At 39.7% G+C, this 24,229-nt stretch overlaps 1 protein-coding gene across 4 annotated transcripts in view; it reads left to right on the plus strand.

The window, feature by feature from the left end:
- Positions 1-20,345, plus strand: part of SSBP2 (single stranded DNA binding protein 2) — a 132,064-nt gene extending 111,719 nt beyond the window's left edge. For all 4 annotated transcript variants that reach the window (XM_050328738.1, XM_050328739.1, XM_050328740.1 and 1 more), the window contains 6 exons: positions 532-586; positions 2,046-2,116; positions 2,832-2,910; positions 4,103-4,131; positions 6,733-6,831; positions 9,169-20,345. In XM_050328738.1, coding sequence (XP_050184695.1) covers positions 532-586; positions 2,046-2,116; positions 2,832-2,910; positions 4,103-4,131; positions 6,733-6,831; positions 9,169-9,198 — 363 coding nt within the window. In that variant the 3' untranslated portion in view covers positions 9,199-20,345. The remainder of the gene's footprint in view (positions 1-531; positions 587-2,045; positions 2,117-2,831; positions 2,911-4,102; positions 4,132-6,732; positions 6,832-9,168) is intronic.
- Positions 20,346-24,229: the final 3,884 nt, after the last annotated feature.

A 24,229-nucleotide genomic window follows, 5' to 3' on the forward strand; every position in this document is an offset into this window, starting at 1 on the left:
CTGAAAAAAAATATTCCCCTCTGAAATAGTGTATCTACTGTTTTGAATTATAACAAAATATATAAAGTAATAGTCACATGGCAATGGAAAAATAATGTATTACTAGAAATCTGACTGGTTTTTATTATGGAAAGGCAGTATTTAACTTTTATTGACATTTTTACCACAGTGGAAGTTGGTAGTTTTTCATGTTACTTAAAGATATTAGCTCTGCAAACATAGGAAGCAAAATGTTATGGTTCTGTTCTTACTAAATGATTAGGATTATTAGAATAAAATTCCTAGAGGAATTCTGTAAGAACCTTAAAACTCCTGTTTAACAAGCAGAGCGGTTTGTGTTCTTAGTCCTGAACAGATTTGTGATCCAGCTTTAAACAGGTGTTCCTCGATGTTGTGGGTGTGCTGTTTTGGTTTTTTTTTGTGTGGGTTGTGTTTTGTGTGTTTGTGTGTGTGTGTGTGTGTGTGTGTTTGTTTGTTTGTTTGTTTTTAATCTTTGATTTCAGGCTAACTGACATTTTTTACTGTCTCCAGGGTCCCCCGGGAGGTGGAGGGCCACCAGGAACACCCATCATGCCTAGTCCTGCAGGTACTGAAATGTACTTGGAAATTATAAAACATAAGAGATTTTTAGGAAGCACACAAATTATATTTTTTAATAAAGAAACAGTTAAAAATAGATTATTTGATTTATATTTTCTGCATCAGGTTTTTCCTGCTTGCTGTTGTCTGCAGCACTAGAGGGCAGGAAACTTTCTTAACTGGCCATAAAAACTTACCACACCATAATATTATTTCCATTAAATACAATTCCACAGATTTTTGTTTTTTAAGAAAAAGCAACCTAAGGTAAAGATGTTTTGAAAGTTCTATTTTCCAAAGTGTGAAGACACTTAGGAATTGACCACCCATGAATTTTGCCAAGATATTTACTCTCCCCTGAGACAAACAATTCAGGGATTCCCACAGCCCATCCATCCCATATGTATTTTGACAGGAGCCAGCAGGACATGGGCAGAGCCAGGGATGTATCTTGGATAAACTTTTTTCCTACCTCATTGAATATTAAAATATATAAACTTAAAATGCTAATTAATGTAAACTTAAAATGCTGATTTTATTTTAGACTGAAAGCCTTTTGTTTCCCCCTTTTCCTTGGACAGCATGTTTGAATGTTCTAGTGATATACAATGCTCTGTATATAACTCAATCATTTGCTTTAATTAATGCTTAGAGAGTTATCTTGGGAAGATGAAGCCATAGATAAAAACCTTGATTTAAGTTCCCTGTGTATACACAAATGCATTGGACGTGGAATGGCCTTGTGCAGGATCTGGGTACAGAGTGCTGAGCTCTCTTTATTCTCTCTGCAGAAAAAAATTATTTTCCAGGATTGCCAATATTTTCTTTTAAATCATACTGTGCCCTTAGGGATGTATTTTGACTTCCTTAGGTTTTCAACATTTTGGGGTTTTTTTTTGAAGCATTACACCACACTGCACTGTGAAGATCCATCAGACAAAGCCTCCTTCAAGACTGAGGATTGTTGCACAGTGTCCCACTGAGGAGCTGGATATACCCAAAATCAAATAGACTGACAGGCATGAGAGTAAAAAACTTTCACTAACTCACAGTCTATGTAAGGAAGAGTTGTTTATCTTTTATTACAGATGGAAAACAAATTGCAGGAGGCATTGGTAAGAAACAAACTGCTGTTTTATAGAGAATATTGAAGATGAGTGAAGTAATTTAGGACTCCAGGAAACAGCATTATGGAATTAAATAGTTACAGATACTTGGTGATTTATAAACCTTTTAACAGTCACGCATAAAAACTAGAGCCCAGAAGTAGTCACTGAGGGACCGTGGCAATTTTTTTCTTTTCATAGCTCTGTTGTGTGGCAGCAATGGGTAGAAAGGGAATAAAATCTTCCATTATATTGCCACTGTGTTTCAGGGATCCAGGCATAGAAATTACAGGAAATGTATTAGGTGAGTAGTTTTATTGAAAAGTGTATATTAGCGCTTAAAATAATGTCTTATTACAGATTCAACCAACTCTGGAGACAACATGTACACTTTAATGAATGCTGTACCTCCTGGACCCAACAGACCTAATGTAAATATGAGTTTAGCTGTATATTTCTTTGAATTATGTAGCCCTTTGTTTATCCAAACATTGCATTTCCATCAGGTGTCATTATTGCTAAGTGTTCCATTTTTATGGGTGGGCCTTCAGTTGCGGACCTTTTGGGAAAAATCACCAGTTGAACTTAAAAATAATTTTCTATAAATACTGATAAATCATTATGCAGTAAATTGTAGATTGTTTGGCATAATGTTAATGTCTTTAATTTTGTGAAGAGCTAAATTTAAGGTTAATATCTGAAATTGGACAGCAACTCAAGTTACAAAGGTAATGTGGCGCAGTCAGGGTTTGAAAGCTGTTAATTAATGATTTAATAATTCAAGGGAGTAATAAAGTTCCCTGTAACTTCAATGGGAGTAGGGCTGGGTCAGCACCAGCAAGTTGGAAAGTTGTACACATAGCGTTGAACTAAATAATAAATTATTCCTAAGTTATAGACCAGCCTACAGAGATGACTATCTCCAAAAATCATTAAAGTGACCAAAAGCAGTGATGGTTTTCTGGCTTCACAGGAAAGACCTTCTCTTAAAGGTCTGAATGGAACTTGAGACTCCCTTCCCATTCAGAGTTGAGACTGTAAATTTTTCCTTTACTGTTTTTTTTAATTCCTCTTGAGGAACATTTTCCCTTTATTAGGTTATCTAAAAAATATTTGTACGCTTTTTAATGTCTGCTCCTTTTGTAGTTTCCCCTGGGACCAGGGTCAGATGGGCCAATGAGTGGACTGGGTGGAATGGATTCACATCATATGAATGGATCATTAGGTAATGACAGTAAATATTGACAACATGGTGAATTCAGTGGCAGTGTTATTTTCAGTGACTGGTTCTTGGAGTTCTGTGGATGACAGTGTGTAAAAATCTCCTGAAAACTGGAAAAGCTGAAACAAAGGGAGAAATTTAAAGATAAGATTAGGGGGAAAAAAAAATCATCACCTCCCTTAGCAGACTTTTTTGAACAATTAAAATTCATCAGTATGCACCTATCTGCTAATAAAATTACATCTTTTTAAAGAATGTCTGTGAAATTATAGATTACTTTGCAGCCTTTATTTATCTATTTCAATACTGAAATGGATTCTTGGTTTAATTAATATTGATGCACATTGCATTCAGATCAATGAAAACCTGTGTAAAAGGCAGCCACACCTTTTTTTCTTTCACTTTCTACATCCTGGTTGCTTAGCTAAAGTGAAAAATTAAATTGAAACAGTTGTGGAAGGATTTTACATGTACCTACCACGCGCTTATTATTTTCATGGACCTCTCCAGCTTTTTGACCACAACCCTTTTGTTGGATATCTGTTCACAGCTCTTGATGATTAGAAAGAAATATTTTCCCTATTTCCACCAAAAATTATCCTTTGGACCATGAGAAAAGAACTCTTGAAAACATCTATGTATATGATGATTTTATAGAGAGGAGAAATTGTTCTCCTTCTCAGCTTTAATTTGCCTGGCTGTATCAAATAGTGACCTATTTCAGTCTTCTCCCTCAGCTCCATTTTTTGATTGTTTTCCTGGGATACTCTTCTAGTTTTGCATTCAGTGGTCTTCCAGAATTTGTCTTTCCTGAAAATAGGTGTCTTTTGCTGCTAAAATAAGCTTTTCTTGCTGCATCCATCCTAAAGTTGCATTTCCTTTATTCTTGGCTTTACCTGAGAGCTACAGCATGTGAAAAAAATTGTCATACTGATTATATTTAATTTCATTTGGTTTCTGTTACTGTAGTTCTCAGGATCATCTGGTTACTTCTAAGAGATACTGTCATCAGTATGTGTAATGCAGCAAAAATTGATGTAACCCCAAATTAATTGATTGAATTGATTATATTGACTATAAACTTTTACTAAGTGGGTATGGTTTAAAGTATTTCTGATACACTATATATTTTCTATGAAAAAAGTACAGGATTAACCTAATTTCAAAACTGATTAATTGTCTGTTTTAATTTAAGGTTCAGGAGATATGGACAGTATTTCCAAAGTGAGTATCAGATCAAATATTTGGAATTTTTAGAATGTTCCACTCTAAACTATTTTCCCTTGTCTTTGTTATGAAGCTCTTTGTAATGCACCTTTATTTTATTATATCTATATTATATCTAAGTGTACCCAGTCCATAATCTGATTTATCATGTTGTAGTCTTCAGTACTATTAAGATAAATGAAAACAGTTCTGATAGTCAATTCTAGTTAACTATAAATTTGGGACAGTGTCTTTAGGATGTTGCAGGATTGCTTTTGTCACCTCTGTAAGGTAGTGTTAACATCCTTATCATTAGGTTAAGTTCCCAAAAGCTGGATTTAGTAGTTTCAGGAGAAGTGCTATTTTGATATCACAACCATTAGTTGAAAACGGTTGTGAGTTTAACCTGCAGGGGGTTTGCATCTACAGAAATAATGCTGTGCTTGAGTGCATCACTTCTGTAAAAATAAAACTGTTACATACGTGATCATCATTAACTTGGGAATTAATAAGCTTGTTTGGTAAAGTGGCATAAATAACAGGGACCCTGTATTCTTATATTTTGTTACATCTTCAGACTCTGCAAAAAGTTAAATGATGGATGGAAATGACCACGTTGCCCTGGTTGTGCTGAGTTGTGCAGTGATGGATTCAGTAAAATCCTCCACTGAGATAATCACCATACAGCACCTTTTTAATTAATGCCCATGGTTTTTCTTCAGTATCTGATTGCAAACTGCAGCATTTTTAAGGAAAAAAAAAGCCCAAGCAGTTCCGTTTCCATGGGATCATTTTTAAAGCTGTTATTCAATTCACAGGTATTAAGTATGTGCTAGTACAGGTGGCAGGAGCCCTGAAAATTTGGGTACAAAAATTTACCTGGAAGTCTCTTAACGTGTTAACCTTAATGAATAACGCATGGGAATCACATTTGCTCCATGTCTGTTCCACATAACTGAAAGAAAAATGCTGCTAATTTCAGGTGTAGAGAGTTGTCCATGGAAAATTAATTCAGTCAGAATCAGTACAGCTCACAGAATCTACAATTTTCTACAGAAGATTTTGATTTAACTGGCTGAATGGCAGAACATAACGATTTTATGAAGTAAATTGGAGGGGATGGGAATAAATTAAAGGAAATTATGCATATTAAATAAACATTAATAACCAGTGTTTATTGCAAGGCCCATGGAATTTCTGCAGGCATCAAGGACACACTTCGTTTGGAAAAGACCAGTTAGTGCTCCTGTGCTGGACCCCAACTGGCCATAAAAACAGCCTGGAGTCACTATGAAAGGGATTTTGTGAGGAATTTGACCCTTTAAGACTCCTGTGCTGTAGCAGTGGCAGAATTTCAAAGCTTAATGCCACACAGAGCAAGATAAAATAGGGGCAAATTCCCCAGGAATGAGCAAAAGTGCAGGAGCATCATTAAAATAAATGTGACAAGGCCTTAGTGGGATTTAAACTTTATATTCATGGATTGTAAGTCCAGAGGGACTGACGGTTTTGTAGTATGACCTCCTGCATCACATAAGCAACAGGGCTTCCCTGAATTAATTCCTGCTTAAGGTACAGTAACTGTAGTTGAGCTAAAGCAATAGATATCAACGTTTTTGATCTGTGGCTTCCTAAATATTTGCTATATACTGGCTTCACTCAATAGCAGACTTAATTGTCTGATGTTAATAAACTCATTAGGCTCTTAATTGTCATGTGCGTAATTAATTTTGTATTTATATTGATACTGCATTCGAGTTTTTCTGGGTTAAAAAAAAGCCAAGGGAAGAACTATGATAGATGTAAGCACTTGATCATGAAGCTCATGACTTCACTCCTCCCTTTCTCTGACTTTTCTTTTTCCATCACGATTCTTCTAAACATCCCTGTCTTTAACAGGCTGTGCTCCAGGCATGGTAGGGGACTGCAAATCAGCTTTGTAAAGGCACCTGACTAATTGTAGTGTGTGCAATATGTGAGCTGTTGACTCAGAATAATTTCTGTGACAATTATCTTGTTTAACCCATTCTCTTCCTGAATGTTGCAGAGGTAGTTGTGCACTTCGGTAAGAAAAGGAAAAAAAAATATTTTCAGGAGTCTTTGGGTTGTTATTATTTCAGTAAATTATGACCACAGTGAGCAAAGACTCCAAGGACAGGCCCTTGAAAAGGTCTGTGCAGACCAGATCCATCCTGTGTCTTCCTCTGAGTACCTATTTCATAACTCACATGTGTCAAGGCACACGCTCACAGACATGGCTGCATTTAACCACATGATTTAATGTTGTGGCAGAATTTCCTCATACACCTGCTGCAGCCTTTTATAGATTTTCCTGACTTCAGCAGAAGCGAATGCTGGCTATGACCTGAAAACAAGAGTTACAGGTAAACAATCCTTGCTTCAGGGAAGAAAATATTACTTTACAGGCTAAAATTAGTGAGTGAATCATGCAGAACCCTGCAGGGGCTGATTTTTCATCCTTGAAAGCCCTGTTGCATTTCACAGTGCACCTGAGTGCACCACAATGCTGAGTGAAACATGTTTGGTACATGTGGTGAGGCTGAGAAGTGAACTGGAATCTTCAACACTTTATATGTGCTTTAAATTCTTATTTAACAGAACTCTCCCAGTAATATGAGCATGAGCAACCAGCCTGGCACTCCCAGAGATGACAGTGAGATGGGTGGAAACTTCCTAAACCCTTTCCAGAGTGAGAGCGTAAGTATTTCATTACACTGGTCAGTGGCTTTTTTTACTTTGTGAACTTTTATTTCTGACTTCTTGTTTTAGAAAACAGAAAAACTACCAGTTTTGTAGTGTGCTTGTGTTGCATGTTTTTTAATAGCTTCTAAATTTGAATAAAAAACAAAAGTTGGGAGGTGTATGTTTACTGCAGAAACCATTTTTCTGGGTTAAGAGGTCAGTTGTCAGTGAAAGAGCAGGGTTTACACTGAATATGTGATTAGAGCATCAGTAGATTCTGTGTTGTAAAGATGCCATGTGCTATTAGAGCCATAAAGGCAAAGGTTCCCTCTAGCGTTCGTTCTGGGGAAAATTATGCTTTTTTTTTTTTTTAATGAATAATGCTTGAGGCGGTAAAATATATATATATATTTTTATATATATATAAAAACACATTACAGACCAAGACTGTGGTATTTACATATTCATGTGCCTGAAGCTGGGTTTCTGTATCCATGTTTAGGTCCCTAAATAGGAGTAGGTCACTACTAAGTGCTGACCTGAAGCTCAGGAATTATAGCGAGTAAACAGCTTCTGTTAGATCTCAACACAGTTAAACTCCAGGGCAGATTTCATGGGAATCAAATTTAGAGGGTTTTTTTTGGGTTTTCTTCTTTCACTAGGGAAGAGTTTCTGCATGTTAGCTGTTGGTGGGCACACATTCAGGTTGTGTGGAGTGTTAGAGAAAATTGTCTTGTACAACCCAAAAAGACCAGTGTTTCACTGTCTGCCAAAACCACAGAGCCTCCATTAAATGTGATCCCCCTTCATGGTAGCCCCTGACTCTCAGTTTGGCTGAGGTTGGTGTGCTGAGGGCAGGCAGGCCAGGTCACCAAGACCTGGGTCATGGGAAGAAGAGGACATCAGTTTTGCTCCAGAGGAAATCAATGTTCTCAGACACTTACTGGATTCTAGGTGCTCCTGGATGCTGTTTTCCTGCCTGGAGGAATCAGAGACCCAGTTTTCTCAGGGTTTGTTGAGTTGTGTGCCTACAAGGCTTCTGTTACACAACCCAGGTGCACTCTGGTTTGCTCTAGGTACTGGTTCCTCTCCAACACAGGTCACACTGTTGTCCTTGGGAACTACCTTCTTTCTGATTCATATTTTGCCACCTGGCCACTCATAAAAGGCATTATTATAAAGTCCTTTCTCAGGCATATTGGCTGTTCCCTAAGAGTTTTTATTGGGGTGAGGAAAAGTGCTTGGCTAATAACAAGTTAAAAATCCTAAACACCTTGAGACTGTCAGTTGATTCCTTGTCCAAAGTGTTTCCCCACTTGAACAGGTACTTTGCTTTAAGCCCTTTGAGCTGGAGTCCATTCAGTGTACACTACATTCCAGTGTACACTACATTCCAGTGTAGCTCACATGACAGAGAAGACCCACCCAAAACACTTTTTCTATATACTTGGCCACTTGGAAATGGCCAGCTTAAAGCTCAAGCATTGGCAGGATATTTATGGCATACCTCGTTTTACAAAAGCAAATTTATCTTTGTGTTTTTCAATTACTTTTCAAAATGCTGATTCTTCTTGCACTTGAACATTTTCCTCTACTTAGAGGATTCTAGGCCAAATTAAGTGCTTCTGCAGTCCATAGCTTGCAATTCAAAAACAAATCAGGTGTGCAGCTTTTCTAGGCATTGTGGTGTCCCGTTGATTATTCTAATGAAGTACTGCTAACCTGAGGGCAGCTGTAGCTTGTGTGAGGGCTGCAATTTAATTTGTGTCACTGTAATAATGTGACTGTGTGGTGATTGAATTTTTGGTTCACGCCAAGGAGAGTGGCCACTGGTCCCAAAGTCAGCATGGAATGACCACTGGTCCCTGATGCAGCTTGCCTCTTAAAACTGTCAACACAAAATAATACAGACTAAAAGCCTAATTTAATCACAGTCATACATATCTTTAATCCTTTCTTCTCACAAAGTAATGAAAAGCTCCCCAAAATATTTCTGTGGTTCAGCTAACCATAAATGCAGCCAGTCTGCCCAGCTAAATTCCCCCAGTAGCCAACACAGGCCAGGAAGGGGTGTGGAAGGCAGCAGTGATGTTTTGGTTCATCACATCACCCAGTTAACACCAAAACAGCCTCCAAGGGAGTTGCCTTTATCAGCAACAGCTTTATTTATACATGAGAGAAGTACAACGGTAGTTATGATGCCACAAAGTGAACTGCAGCCTTAGCAAAGGCTGCAGCACAAATTGAAGAGGAAACTCAAGGAGTGAAACCATTGCTGTGGTGTGGACGTGGTTTTGGTTCCCTGGGGTGGGGGAGAAGAGGTTGTTAAAATGTGGATTGCTCTCTTTGCAGTACTCCCCTAGCATGACAATGAGTGTGTGACCCGCTCACCAGTGTCACCATGAAGACCACAGTGAGTTGGCCCTCTCCAGAGAGCTACTGCAGAAGAAAATTGCTCGTCCCAGTGTACAGTTTAACTAAAGGATCTCAGACACAATCAGACCCACCTGGCTTGTTTTTCTTTTCCTACCATCTCCCTCGTTTTGTCAAGGAAGTGGGTCCCATGCTTGAGACAACTGTAAAGAGTGCTGTGACAGACCTGCCCAAGGTGGAACTGCAAGATTGTCTGTGTGTGACACATGTGGGTTGACGTCGTGTGTGTGTGTATGTGTGACACAGAAACACACACACACACATCCAGACACCCACAGGACATTGTAAAATAGTATCACATCACATCTTAAGTAGAAATGAGAAGTAGGGACTTCTATTCCATCTTTTTTTTTTTTTTTCACATTTACATTTTAATTGTTAAAATTTGCTTTCCCTGTCCCCTCTTGAACTGTTCTACATTGCATATATCACTGCTTTATAAGTTATTTTTTAAGTTGAACTCAAATGATAAATTCTTTTGATTTTGTTAATGTCTGCCATTATGGATAGGAATAAAATTGCTTATAAGAGCTTTCATTAACTTGTGTTTGATACCAGCTACCCTGTGAATCACAACTTGTACTGTCTCAAGAAATAGAAGAAAGCTCATCTTAATTTTTTTGAGAAATTGAATAACTTTCACATAGTTTGGGGATTTTTTTTAATACTTTGCCTTTAAAAAAAAAAAAAAAAGAAGCACTGAAGGTTATTTTCTTCTTTAATTGAAGCCTAATATCTGCAATATCTATTTTAAATGGAAGCCTGAATTTGATACAAGCTTCTCAGTTTATATAGAGTACTATAAGGTTACTGTAAGTGAGCTCCAATTGCTTTAGAATCTAGCAATAAAGGACAGGGCTTCCCCTGCCCTTGGAAATGAGTTTTCTATTTAGCATGGTTTTCTGTAGGGGTGGTAGTTAGTGGAAATACAGTAGAGTCCTTATCACCAAAACCCTTTCTAACAACTTACAATTATGTTTTCCGTTTTCAGTGATTCTCAAACAAATAGTAACAGTTCATGCTCCTAATTATAAACAGCATTTCACAAGCCCATTCAGTGAATCAGGTCACCATGCTGCTGCTTGGGTGTGTGTTTTCCACCATGTCTGCCAGAATTAATTCCCCCAAAACTTTCCAGTCAGCAGCCTTTTTTTGAGCCAAAATGTTGCAGTACTTTTTGCCACGAACAGAAGAGGAACAAAGGTCTGGGCCATTTTAAGAGTGGGACAGCCTGTTTGGTGTGAAAGCTGGGAACAGAAAGGTTTAGAAAAGGTCCTAAAGGAAATGCTTCTGGAAGCCATCCATGTATCTTCAGGCAGAGCTCTGAAACCAAGATTATGGTACATATATTTAATTCCTAGTGATTCACAGCTCCCCCCAAGAAAACAGAAGTTTTCAGTTTGTAGTGATCAAAAGGGTGATGATCAGCAATGTGGGCACAAAGTGGCTCAGCAAAAATTCAGGCTACAGACAAAAAGCAAATTCCCCTCCTTGGACTTAGAGATAGAAGAGCCACTTAGAGAGGAGGAGCAGTTTTGGGGTGTGGTATGTCCATGTGCAAGGGGATTTTTTTTTATGAATTGTGATAAGCATATGGGACGGGCTTGTTGTGATGGCAGCTGCATGTACCGGGATGCGTAAGGAATACTACAATCTCCTAACTCATTTTTATTTCCATGTGTATATATGTGTATATAATATATGGAAATAAAAAAGATATAACACTTCACTCTCTTGTTAGGGCTATTCAAAGATGAAATGCTCAGAGGCTTAAAATTATGTTAAAGTATCAAAGATTCTGGTAAGCTTTACCTTTTGGTAATAAAAACTGCTTTGATTAGTTGAAAACATCAACTATATAGTCATTTTATGGTTTTGTAGACTGTATTCCCAGTGATTATGAAGGTCATATTCATCTGCTTCTCTTTGGATAACACTTTGTTGTGGTCTCCAAAGATGGAGACACTACTGACTTGAGTTAGAAACACAAAATCAAGTGTTAATTTCCTCAGACCCTTTGTTGTCGTCACTCACACCACTGGTGTGTTCCCAGAGTCCAAGTGTCCTTGCAGCCTGTGTTGACACCTGTATTATCCATGGTAGCCTTCCAGGAAGGACCTGGGGACTCTTTTCTGCCCAGGTTCAGTCAAGTGATGTCACTGGCTCCTGGACTGAGGTAGATGGGGGGCTGTGAATCAGGTGCCAAAGCCTGTTCACACCCCAGATAATTGTCCTCTCGGACACCTTTGAAGGGTGAAAGTCTGACCACCAAAGCTGTCAGGGAAGCCCCTTGAATGGAATTGCCAACGTATATTGGATATTGCTATCAAAATATGGTATCCTCATTTTTATACAAAAGTAAAATGTCCTTTCAGGCACCTAATTTACTTGGTGTGTCCCGCATTTCTCATAACCACAGAGTCCCACAGACAGCAGCTCTTTTTTTTGTTATTGTTTTAAATACGCAGTGGGCTTTTTGCTTGTTCGTTTTTCTTTCTTTTGCTTACAAATCCTTGTAGGGTTTTCATCATATCTGGAGTATCAGTGTGGAAAGAAAGACTATTCCCAAGCCCTGGGCTTTTGCTCCTATTTATGTTTCTTATGCTCTAGATATCAACAATGTAATTCCTGTTTGTATCTGTCCTTGTGCAACAGCATTATTGGTAATGTCAGAACTTGTCCAACTCTGGGAGCAATTTTATTTTAAGTGGTGCAGGATAGTGTTTTTTTCTCTCAGCTTTTAGATAGATTTTGCTCTTTAATGTAGAAATAAATAACGGTGAATCTGTAAATGGGTCTTTCAGACAAGGTTAAAGAAGCCTTTTTAAAAAACAAAGTGATTAGAGCAGCAAAAATAGGGAGTAGGGCATCTCTCATACTGTGAGAACTCTGGCAAGTATTCTGGCCTGAAATCAGCTGAAATTGGGATTCACTTGTGAACTTCACAGTGAAACCAGTATTTAACATGCAGCATAAACCAATGAAAATGAGTATTCTTACCCAGATCTATCTGCACATCACCCAGATTTTATCACCATGTCTAAACCTTGTACAGGCAAGAACAGAGCTTGGGGCAAGGAAGAAGCTGTCTGAATCACAGGTAAAAGCACATGGCCTGACATGTGCATCAACAAAATACCCAGATAATTTGTTAACTCAATAACTCAATGTATGCATTGAGTTATTTTCTTAATTGCCTGAGCAAGAGGAAGATCTGCAGTTGCACTCAAAAAAAGTGCCATTTTTTATTTGGTTGCAGAGCCCTAGCAGGTTCAGTATTGAACTATTTATTCCTTTCTTTCCCCCCCTTACCAGTCAAAATGATTTTTCAGCTGATACCTGTTGCACCTAATTTCTATTTCTCATATCAGTTAATTATTTTGGAGTGTTTTCTTCTGTTCCCAGTCAGCCCTGATCTGTTGTTATGATGGCTAAATATGGACTGAATTCTTCAATATTTGACCCTACACATTAACATTTCAATAATGTAAGATATAGCTTAATAATGTAAAAAGAACGGGTAAATTTTTTTTTCTTTAAATTCACTGCAAGTGACAATATAACTGTGGCTCCTGTATTGCTTGGACCTTAAGGATAGGAATCTTGACAAAGTACAGTTCTCAAATAAACCCCAAAGAATTATTTCAGCAGTGACATCTCACACCAAGGATGTAATTCAGGATTTAATGATCCAAAACAACTATAAAAATTAAAAGAGAGATGAGTTAGTTTTATATTTTACTGTATGCAGCTCTCTTTCCAGTTATTATTGGCACAGTCCTATAGGCTGCTGCTCGTGCTGCTGAAACTTGGATGAAACCACTCACATAAGGTCATTTTTGGGGTAGGACTTCACCCTGATCTGGGTCAAATCTATAACTTGCCTAAGCTGTGGCATTATTTGGTAGATGTGTAAACTGAGTACTTTGAACAAAATACAGAGGGTCTGTTGAAATTACTGAAATGATGTTTCAACCTGAAAAAAAAAAAAAGGAAAAAAGTATTTAAAATACTGCTTTGAGTGCATGTTTGCATATTGTCTATATACTGGGAACAAATTACAGTACCAAATTTAGAGATAAAAATGGTCTAGAGCTCAAATTTAAGTCTTTCCTAAGCAGACATTATTTTAAAGATGTCACCAATGCAGGAGCATGTTCATGTGTCAATACTGACATGCAGTGCAGATTTGGCTTTCTTCTGTTTCTTACTTTGTTAGAGCTTTGTTCACTTTGTTCACTACTACATTGACTGTTTTTGTGAATTTGTCCTTCCACCTTGTTTTCAATTGTGCAGCCATAGTTTCCCCAACACAGCCAACAGCTTTGCAGTTTTAGTCCAAACTTCTCTTTGGTCGCTGTTCTTCATTTAAGCTTGAAGTGTTTAAGAAAGCCTCTCATGTAATGGGAAAACTTGCCATAAAAATGTATAAAGGTTTTCTTGGGTACATGTTTTCACATTTAATAAAAAGGCAGTTTTTGATTATAATTTGAAGTGGTCAGTTTCTAGCCACTATTTAATTTTTGTGGGCAGAAGAAATTGAGAGAGGAAAAAAACCACCTTTTTTTGGTTTTTGGTTTGGTTTGGTGTTGGTGTTTTTTTGTGGTTTTTTTTTGTATTTGTTTGAATTCAGCATCATAAATGTTTGCTGAAAGATGTGTTTTTTGGGGGAAATCAGATCAAAACCACATTTGCTGCCTAGTTTTAAGTAGTACAGGAGGACTTGGTCTTGAAAGCTCCTGCCATATCCCCAAAAGTGTATCTCTTGACATCTGATTTGTGTGGCTTTGTACGAGCCTGATTCACAAGCAGTGATTTAATTTGTCTGTCCTGTGTTTTCAGTATGTCTTGTGGGAGGTCCAGGGTTCTGTGGTCTCAGGAGAGCGACTGAGGGGTCGAGCAGGCTTGTTCCCAGGGTCAGGGGGTTCAGGACCGGGGGATTATCCACCAGAAACAAGATGTTCGTTCGCTACCTCGCTGTTCTTTTGAGAACTTGCACAACTCTTCTTGCCAGTAGGTTCTGGGGATCCTTTAAAATTTTACATTGCTGAAACAAGAAGCTTAGTTTTGCTAAGAGAAAATCCTGGCAGTTTTTAGCAATGGTTTTCGTAGGGAAACAGCTCAGAACATGGAGATTTAGAAAGGTGATGTGTTTTCTCAGTATCCTGGGTGTGCTAGGAAATAAATAGTACAATTTAGGAGTTTGGGCTGTTACAGAGATAACTGAAATCATCAGTAATTGCTTTTGATGGGAAAAATTATTGGCTGTGGAACAACTGCTCTGATCCTTGAGGAGTGAACTGGATGTGAACTGGATGTTTTAGGCTTTTTTTTCTATTGTTTAACCTTCATGTTTTATCCTCTCTCATTTGGATTTCCCATTAAATGTACTGTGCCAGATCTTTGCACAAAAATAAGAACATTTTGCCCAATAAACATATAGAAAGTTTTCCGCATCTGTAACTACAGCTCTGCTGTAGAGAGTTTATTTCATTATAGAGACTTTTGAGCATAAAAACAGATAAGGTGTGGCAGTGCAGCATCCAGAGAGCTGTCACTGCTCCAGATCAGGAAGGCTAGCATCCCACAGACTCCCAAATTAGGTGAGACGGTTCCTAAAAATGACATAAAATAGCTTGAAATAAAAACTGATTTTTGGCATGCGGATTGGAGGAAATAAAATCCCAAATACAGGATGTATTTAATTGAGGTAGAAATTCACTAAAGCCATCTCTAGCAGGAGCACAGAGCACATCGAGCAACTTAGAGGGAAAGCAAAGCTAAATTGTGTTGCTAACGTCTTGTCAATAAGCATAACATTCAAAAGCAGGTATAAGCTATTTTTTGTTTTCATTTTTCAAGTCTATTTTAATTTTTCTGATTAACTCATAGTTTTGATTTGATTTGAATTTACATTAATGGATAAGGAAGAGAACACAAGTTCCTAAACTAGAGCTGGAATTACAGACATGAAATAGTGGCTTGAGTAAAGCTGGAGCTTTCTGTTAGTTAAGAATCAAGTAAATTTTTATATTATTCTTTTTCCAGGTCAAAAAGCATCCAAACAATAAACATTTTCAGCCTTGTTGTGGCTGTCTAAAGAAATGTGAATCAAAATGCTATGCTCAGAGACCAGTTTTCAGGGCTTTTTTTTTTTTTTTTTGTGGCAAGTATCCCCTTGCAGTGCATCTATTTTGTGCATGTTTGTCTAAAACTACCAAAAAAACTCACCTTCTTTTTTTCTGAATTTCTGTACATACATCTGGTTCTGGTGGGAAGAGCAGGAAGATTTGGTAGCTGGTGGGTTAGCATATTTATGTGGATTACTTAAAGCATTAGTAAACTATTAACAACTCTGTTCACATTGCACAAGATACTCTGTGTAGTCTACTGCTGGCATTATAACCTCGGTGATCAGTGCATATTCTGTAAATTCCTGTAGGTTTTGTGTAAGAAATCTTGTCACCACTGCTTACTACTGTAAATTCTTGTTTTGAAGCAGGAGGTGGCATTTAATTGTACAGCCATGTGTATTATATACTACAGCAGTCCTTTGTTCTGTCCTCTAGACTTGCTGTCCACATAGAGTTGAAGCTCTGTTAAGCACGTGTAGTGGTTTCAGAATTTATTTCAGACAGCAGATCTATAAGCCATTTACAGGAATATTAAATGTAATGTAAGAGAATCCAACCCAGTTTGTACCCTTTCTTGAGAGCTGGGGGTTGGATTTTGGCAGGCAGCTGCAGGTCAGCGGGCTCCGTGGCATCCCTGCTGCGGGTGCCTGCACACCTGGGAGGTGTCACACCTGGGCAGGTGTCCCCTGGCAAAGGGGTGCCCCAGGCACAGTGTCTGGGCAGGCTGCTGCCTTACAAAGACGTATGAGATGGTGTCTTTGTTTTTTTCCAAAAACTGCATCAGTGCCAAGACTGAAACCCATCTTTGAGGGCATGCAGGAGGTGCGGTGCTGCCTCCCTATTGTGTCCTCCTCCCCACCCACCACAGGCTCCACCTGAGGTGGTGTTTTAAGGAGAATTTAACTCTCTGTCTGTTTGTCGAGAGAGAAAAATAACCTGAACTCTTGGACTGTGGATTCTTTTTTATAGTATTTTATGATGTACAACAAAGACCTGAAAATGTCTGTGTGTTCTTCGCTGGTTTCTGACATCAGAAATTCAAGTCCTGTCTAGTCTGAAAGGCAGTGATGGGAAAGGTGGAAAAGCTTGGAAAGTTGAAGGGGATTCTTACTTGGATTATTTTAAATGTTTTTATGGATAGTTTAAATGACTAGGTTAATCTCTTGAATCAAGGCAGTCTTAATGACTTTGCACCTTCACCGTTTCATGTAAGACTTTGAGAACTTGCAATAAATATTCCTCACACTTACAGTCCAATATGTAGATAAATTCCCTATATTTCTAAAATCAAAAAATATTTCTACAGTAACTTCAGCCCTTCTACAGAGAACAACAGGGCAATTCCAATCCCATAATCCCAAGTATTTGTAAGTGTATTTTAGACAAAGAATGACTTTCAACATCATAAATGAAACAAATGTTCAGTGTTCCAGTCTCTGGAAGTAAAGGAAACCTCAGTAATTTTGCAAACCAGCAAGAATTAAACTTGTCAATATAAATATTAATGTAGAAAGTGCATGCAAAACTTGATACTGCCTCTGACCTTAAGCATTAATATTGATAATATTGGGGATCTCACAAATGTTGTGTGTTTCAGAACCACTGTATTTCTCTTCAGTGTGTGCTTCATCTTCATTACCGACAGCTACTGCAAAGAGCCAATCTATGCCATAACCAAGGCATGGAGATACAAACTTCCCACAGCATCATAAATACGTGGACATGTGTGTGTGTTGTGTTAGGATGAGTAACCACTCCAGCTACAAACTCCTCCAGACCTTGTGTGTGTATTTTCAGAGCAGCCTGTGGGATGGGTTTGGGAGGGCAGCAGCCTGTGTGGATGCTACCTGCCAGCAATCCCATCCCACATGGCTTTGGGTCTGGCTTTGGGGGATCGTCATGAAGTCAAGCCTCACTGGTTTATCTATGAAAAGTTCCTTGCCAGACTGGGAGCTGTAAAAACACGGATGGTGTGGGTCACTGACCCAGAGTGTGTCTGCACTGGAGCCTCAGGCAGGACTGTGACAGACTGTTTGTCATGGTGATACCGTGCCGCCACAGCAGACTTGTTTCCGCTCCACACCGTGGCCTGATTCATCCTGCCATAATCTCAGCTGGCTAAAAATTACCATCCTGGGTCTCCTGTGTATGTCAGAGGAGGGACAGGAGAGGAGATGCCTCTGTAAGATTGTATGATGGCATCAGCTGCCCCACCACTGATGAACAGCTGGAATTAGGCGGGATGAATCCATGGGTTTATGATCGGCTTACATACCTCTGCACAAAAGTGTATTTATTTGAGCTTGGTAAGGGCAAGAATAATGCAGGTCCTTTGAACCCAAATCCAAGTGGCTTACAGATGAGTTTCTGAATTCGATCTCAAACATTAGATTTCTGCCCCATAGTTGCTCTTTTATTTTTACTTCAGTTTTTATGAACCAGTGTAACGTCAGCTAACTCGTTGGAACATTTCCTCACCTTTACTTGTTAAGTGGGCTCCCTCGTTGCCTGCACCAATTCATTTATTGTAAGCAACACATGAAGAAACCTTTGCATAGATCAGTCAACACCACCAATAGCATTTGCAGATTTTAAATTCAGCTGTGAGCTCGGAACTAAGGTATTAATGTTCATGCTTCCCAGGTGTGGCTAAAGATTCCTTTCCTGAGAGCTTTAAGGAATAAATCTAGGAGCTCCTGATTGAAGATTGAGAGAATACATGTAGCAATGGCAGTTTATGTTAGTTTGTTTTCTTTCTGTAAACGTGTGATAAATGCATTGCGATTTCATGTGCTGGTTTGGAGACGAGGGAATATCCCGTGCCAGACAGAGCAGATCTCTGCAGGCAGCATTACGGTGGGTTGGCAAAGCCTGTTTACAGCAGGTTCCACCTCAGGCCTGCACCACACTTCATTCTAGTTCACTTTGATACCTTTCTTCACTCTCTGCCGGTACGAAATCCTGACAGCAGTTGTACAAGTTCATATTGAGAGCTGAGGAACAGCTGAAGTTTAAAAACAAAAATGTTGTAGCTTGCACTCTTCTCCTTCTTGGAGTGTCCATGTTCTCACAGCTGGGCTGGGACAGCAGCCACCTCCACAGTTGCCATGCAGCTCCATCCCACAAAATTGGGTCTCATTTTTTATGAGTTTAACAGGAGCAGTATTGATCCATTCACGTTATTTCCTAAGTTGTGAGTCACTCGGTGCTGGAAATGATATGCATCTTGTGTAACTATGAACAGAAAAACTGAGAGTTGTGTTTAGGATGTGCTGGTACAATCCCTGCTCTGCTGTTCAGTGTTTTGAGTGCTGAAGTTTACCAAAATGTTACCTTTGTGGATTATCTCAGCTGTGCGTGAAAATGGGTATGAATTTCCTATTGCTGTTCCTGGTTTCTCAGTGATTTCTGAGCCAAAGGTAAAACAGTGGGAAAGATGGTTGTGGCAGCTACTCATTGACAGCTTTTCAGACACATAAGGCCATTCTGTCTGTCATCCGACACTGTTCCAGTTTTTTCACTGGATCACTGTGCTGCTGTATATCTCGATGGGTGTTGTCAACCAGTGGAGGGAAGATGAACAAGCTCAACCACCCAAGAAGGGTAGAAATGTAGCAAGTAACAAACTGTCTTCTCCAGCAGTCATTTATTTGTAGTGCTTCATTTTCAATTAACATTTGTACCTTCAATTATTACTGTACCGTTCAGTATCTTGAGGTGGTATGAGCAGAAATATATGAGTATATATAATTTACAAGACATATAGGCTTGTATTGTGCCTTTGTAATTCTCTTCAGCTTCAATATCTAAACGCTACAAGCAGACAAACTTCCCTCTTTTGGGGTGTTCTTTACTACAACAGTAGCTGATGGCTTCATTAATACTGACTATTTTAGTCTTCTGGGGCTAACATTTATGTTTTTCTGGGTGAAAATGCCATAGTGCCCTCAGCAGACATAAGCACAACAACATAACACTGCAGTGCATGCTGTCTCTTAGCTTCTCTCTACATGTGCTTGCATGTTGGAAATTCAGAAGTGCTGCTGTATAAAATTGCTACATTATTTACCCAGTACAGGTGTTCTTCTGAATCCCTTTTTTGCTTAAAACTCCCGTTGTCTTGGAAGTGAGTGATGGTTCAAAAGGGGGTTTTGGCTGCACAAAGGATGCAGGGAGCAACTCCTAACTAGTTTACAGGATGCTGTAAATGTCTTTTCTGCAAAGAAATGTAGCATTATAGCTGTAATTTCCTAGTGAAAACACTGAGCGTGCTTATCACTTAATATTTTAAGGGAAAAAAAAAGGGGTCAGACTGTGTAATTGTATCTCATCTAACTTTGACACTTAACCAGTTTTACCTGCGTGTTCATGCTACACCAACCAACACAAAGCTGAATGGTGACAGCCTTGTTTTACTACTGCAGCTACACAAGAAGTCACAGTTTTCCAGAGGTTCCGTTTGGATTTTTTGTTCCCTTAACACATTTTCACTGCAGGCTTATTTTTCTGTAGTGACGTGAGGCTTGCTTTCACCAACGCAAGAGTCTGTAGCCCTCTGTACTGTGAAAGGCAAGGCCATGTGGGGACACTCGGGCTTCGTGCTTGCCCAGCAAATCAGCAGAAATTTCACCCAAGCCATAAAAGCCTCTTATGTTAATCTCTAGTTATATAATTAAAGCAATTAGGGGTAGGAGCTTCAGGCATAATGAGGTCTCTCTATCATTCATTTACTCTCTCTCTGTACTTCATAGGGATTTAAGGGTTCTTTTTCCAAGGCTCACCTGTGTCTCTTAACAAACCAGTGCAGTCCAAGCATCGTGTGAGGTGCAGTTTATGGAGATAGCATTGGAGTGTGAAAGATTTACTTTTGGTAGCAAGGAATAACCTGTGTCCCTGTGGACAACATGGACACTTGCAAACGAGTCTGATACCGAGAATTAAAAAAAAAAAAAAAAAAAAAAATTCAAGATGGTACCAGTACATCAGACGCTGTTCTACAGTGGGGTTTTTAGCTTTTGTCATTTGTATTTTATTTTGTGAAAAAAGGAGTTGGGGGGATCTCAGATCACATGGGGAATATTAGAAGTATATCACTCAACAATCATTTTATAAAGTCTAACTTCAAAATGCACTATGATTTATTACAAAAGTATATTTTCTTCTGTTTGCCGACATGGTGGTTCCATTTTGTGATAAGTTAAACTCAGCAGTTAATTTGTTGCACTGCCTGGCTGCATGACTTCATCCAGTGTACATATGTACCTGTGCAGCATTACTTTTTGGGGTTTGTATTTGAATTTGCAGTATTGATTATTATTTTTGTATTTTACTTTGCCTCTGTTATTGGGATTGTAGTAAACATAATTTATACATATGATTTTACAACTGTTTTGCAACTGAAAAGTCTCCTTTAAATTGTAAAGTTTTATTGATGGATACTCATTAAAATGGTATAAGAATTATATTAACAATTGTTTTGTGTTTTGATGCTCTCTGTACATAAATATATGTCTATTTATCTGTTTAATGGTGCTTGTGTCTTGCAATTTTGGATACATTTTAGAATAAAGTTTCATTTTACAAGAAGTAGTTGTATTTTCACAAGCTGTGTCAAAAAAACCCCCCTCACCTTTTTTCTCTTACTAACTAGGGTTATGAAAGACGCATACATAAAATATTCGTAACGTCAGGCAGTTATATATTTATGTCAAGAATATAGAAGTATGCAGTCGATAGAGATGCACAGCTGTATGTTGCAGTTGATTGCAGTTACTGACATCTGTATTTAAAATGTTAACAAAAGGATGCATTTTGGAGCACTTCATACTAGCTCTCATGGCTTTGCAGAAGATTTATTCCTGTCTAATACTGAGCTCATCTTGTATTAACAGGAAAAGGAGCACAAAGATGCTTCGCAGAGGCTGCCTTAGGTCCAGCTACCTTGACCTTTTGGTATTGCCACAGGTGCTGGTGTAACTGTGCCACAAAAGGTACTTTTTCGACTGGGAAACCATTGAAAAGCACAAATCCGCTCTGTGAACTGGTGCCAGTAACTTAATTTCTGTTAATTTTTCAGCTGTGAAAGGAGAACAGTATTGACTTTGCCGGTTATCTTCTGAGCACAACTGCACCAAAGGTTGTAAAATACTCCATTACTGTAGTGGAGACTGTGTAAAAAGCTTCAGTGGTTCCTTTGCAGTCCATTGCACTCCTTTACCTTCTTGCTCCTTGAGCTGGAGCACAGGAGAAATGCAGCTTAGGAAGGAGAGACTCATTTGGGAAAGTTTTTCAAATATCAGCTTTCCCTTGCTCCTAACAGAAATGAGAGAAGTTACCTTTCCTGTTTCTCTAAAACTCCTCAACCCCAGCATCTGCTCCTTCACACACTCTACATAAAGTTATGAATTTGGATTTATAGAGGAAATTTAAAGAGCAAATTTAGATTTTACTTTACTTATCTGTGATTCTAGAGGCTGTGTAGCTCCTCATCTCACAGCAGAGAACAGATCTATACTGGGCCAAACACCTGATCCCTGGGACAGTGTGAAATGGAGGTGAAAGCCACCTGTGGAAGAACAAAAAATGAGCATTATCTTAGAGAACACCTGAGTGTGACAAGGTAAACCTGAAAACAAATTTTAAAATTACTGGTCCAGACAGGCGAAACACAAGTTAATGGGTTTTTTAAATAGGAAAAGGTTTATTTCTGTTTACAGATTCTTCCATCTGGCATCCAGGATCCGTGGTGTGAAAAGCTGCTAACTTGAGATTTTGTCATCTGGACTGAGCAGATGAGGAAGGAGAAAACACTGGCTGCACACCTTTCATAAACCCTGTTCAGGTAGTGACACTGAGGTGTGCCACTGCTACTGTCAACAAGGTCTGTTTCTTCCCTTCACAGAAGCCAAAGGAAAGATACCCGTACAAACTTTTCTTTTTCTGAAGCAACAGAATGAAAATAAAGGTAGAGAATAGCACATCATGCTAATTTTCACAGTCAGGATCCTCTGGAATGCAACTAGTGTGATGGTACAGCCATCTTGTTGCTTGCTAAAAGGGTATGTGACAGAGAAACAGAGCTTGCAATAGCTGTGCAGTGATAGTAACAAGACTGTGTGGGAAGAAAATCCCTACTGCACTGAGAAACTCTCTCTTGATTGGTTAAAACTCACATTTTCCTGTCTGTTAAGGTTAAAGCTTGACATTGTTAAAGCTGGATCTTTAACATTGTTTAAATGAACAAGTGTTCACAATATAAACTCATGTATGTTTTTAAGAAACATGGGAAGCGTGTCATTGGAATAATAACTACCAAGAGGAAAGGCTGTAAGGAAGGGCTACAGAAAGCAAAGCCTTGCTGCTGTATTAAAACCGTGCAGGAGCAGAGAGTCATATAAGCCCTGCAGTCTTTCCTGAAAACCATTTACAGTTAACACCCTCTCCTATGTTGCAGTAACACATCAGCCCCATGGACAACCGGTGACAAGCCCAGGGCATCCCCAAAGTGGTTGAGTCCTCAGTAGCAATAGAACTGTATCCATGCCAGTGGTAAAACGTTGACCCTCCTGACTGGTCTAAAAGCAGTGGCTCTGCTCTTCCTCAGGTGGTATTTTCACGGTGTGCAGCAATATCTATACAAGCCGTGTATAGAGAGGGAGGTAAGAGAAGGATCTCTCTGTGAACTCTCCACTATTACTCCTGCAGGAATAGGTGACTGGGGCCATGGTTACTGAGGTGGGCATTAAAACTTCTGTACCAGCACTGCCAGTGGCTCACCTGCATGTGGAGAGGGGAACGTGTCTTCCCTGTACACAATGTGCTGGCTATCAAGTTGGTGACAGTGTGAGAGAGTAAGACTTCAAAAAGAGGAAATAAAAATGAAAACACGAAGCTGATTATTACAGAGATTTTGGTGGCAGTGCACACACCAAATGCACTGCGGGCTGGTGCCAGGCCATGGGTGATCCCAGGGATCCTGGAGCAGGAGTGGTCCATGGTGCCCCGAAAATATCCAGCACCCCTTCACTGGACTTGTTCAGCTTGCAGAGCCAAAGGCTGCAGGGAGACCTTAGACCACCTTCCAATGCCTCAAGGGTCTACAAGAAAGCTGGAGAGGAACTTTATACCAGGGCATGCAGTGATAGGATGGGAGGGAATGGCTTCAAACTGAGAGTACATTTAGATTAGATAGATATCAGGAAGAATTTCCTCCCTGTGAGGGTGGTGAGGCCCTTGGCACAGGTTGCTCAGAGAAGCTGTGGCTGCCCCATCCCTGGAGCTTGGAGCAACCTGGGATAGTGGAAGGTGCTATTCATGCTCATCCATGGCAAGGGATGAGCTTTGACGTCTCCCAATCCAAACCACTCCACGATTCCCCTCAGCCCCACCACGTCATCCCCTCAGCCCCAACACCCCCTCTTCCCTCATCTTGGGCATCCCTTTTCCCTCAGCCCCATCCTCCCATTCCCTCCCCCCCGGGAAGCCCTGTCCCCTCATCTCCGGGCACCCTTTCTCCCTCATCCTCATCACGCCGTTCTTCTAATCCCAGGGGCCTCCTTCGCTCATCCCCGGGCAACTCTTTTTCCTCATCCACAGGCACTCCCTGCCCTCACCCCCGCCCTCCCTTTCCCCTCACCCCGGCCTCCCTTTCCCTTCACCCCGTCCCCCGTCTGCCCTCACCCCTCTCCTCTCAGCCCTGGCCCCCTTCCCTCACTTCCTCACCCCTGCCCCCAGCCCAGCATTGCCCTCCCGCAGCCAGAAAAGGCGATCCCGGCCGATCCCGCGGAGTCGGGGCGGGCCCGTCCCGCCCACCGCGGCGGGCGGCGGTGATCCCGCAGCTTGGAGGC

This window comes from Myiozetetes cayanensis, unplaced genomic scaffold (assembly GCF_022539395.1).
Source record: "Myiozetetes cayanensis isolate MyiCay16 unplaced genomic scaffold, myiCay2020 scf4, whole genome shotgun sequence".
NCBI classification, from domain to species: domain Eukaryota; kingdom Metazoa; phylum Chordata; class Aves; order Passeriformes; family Tyrannidae; genus Myiozetetes; species Myiozetetes cayanensis.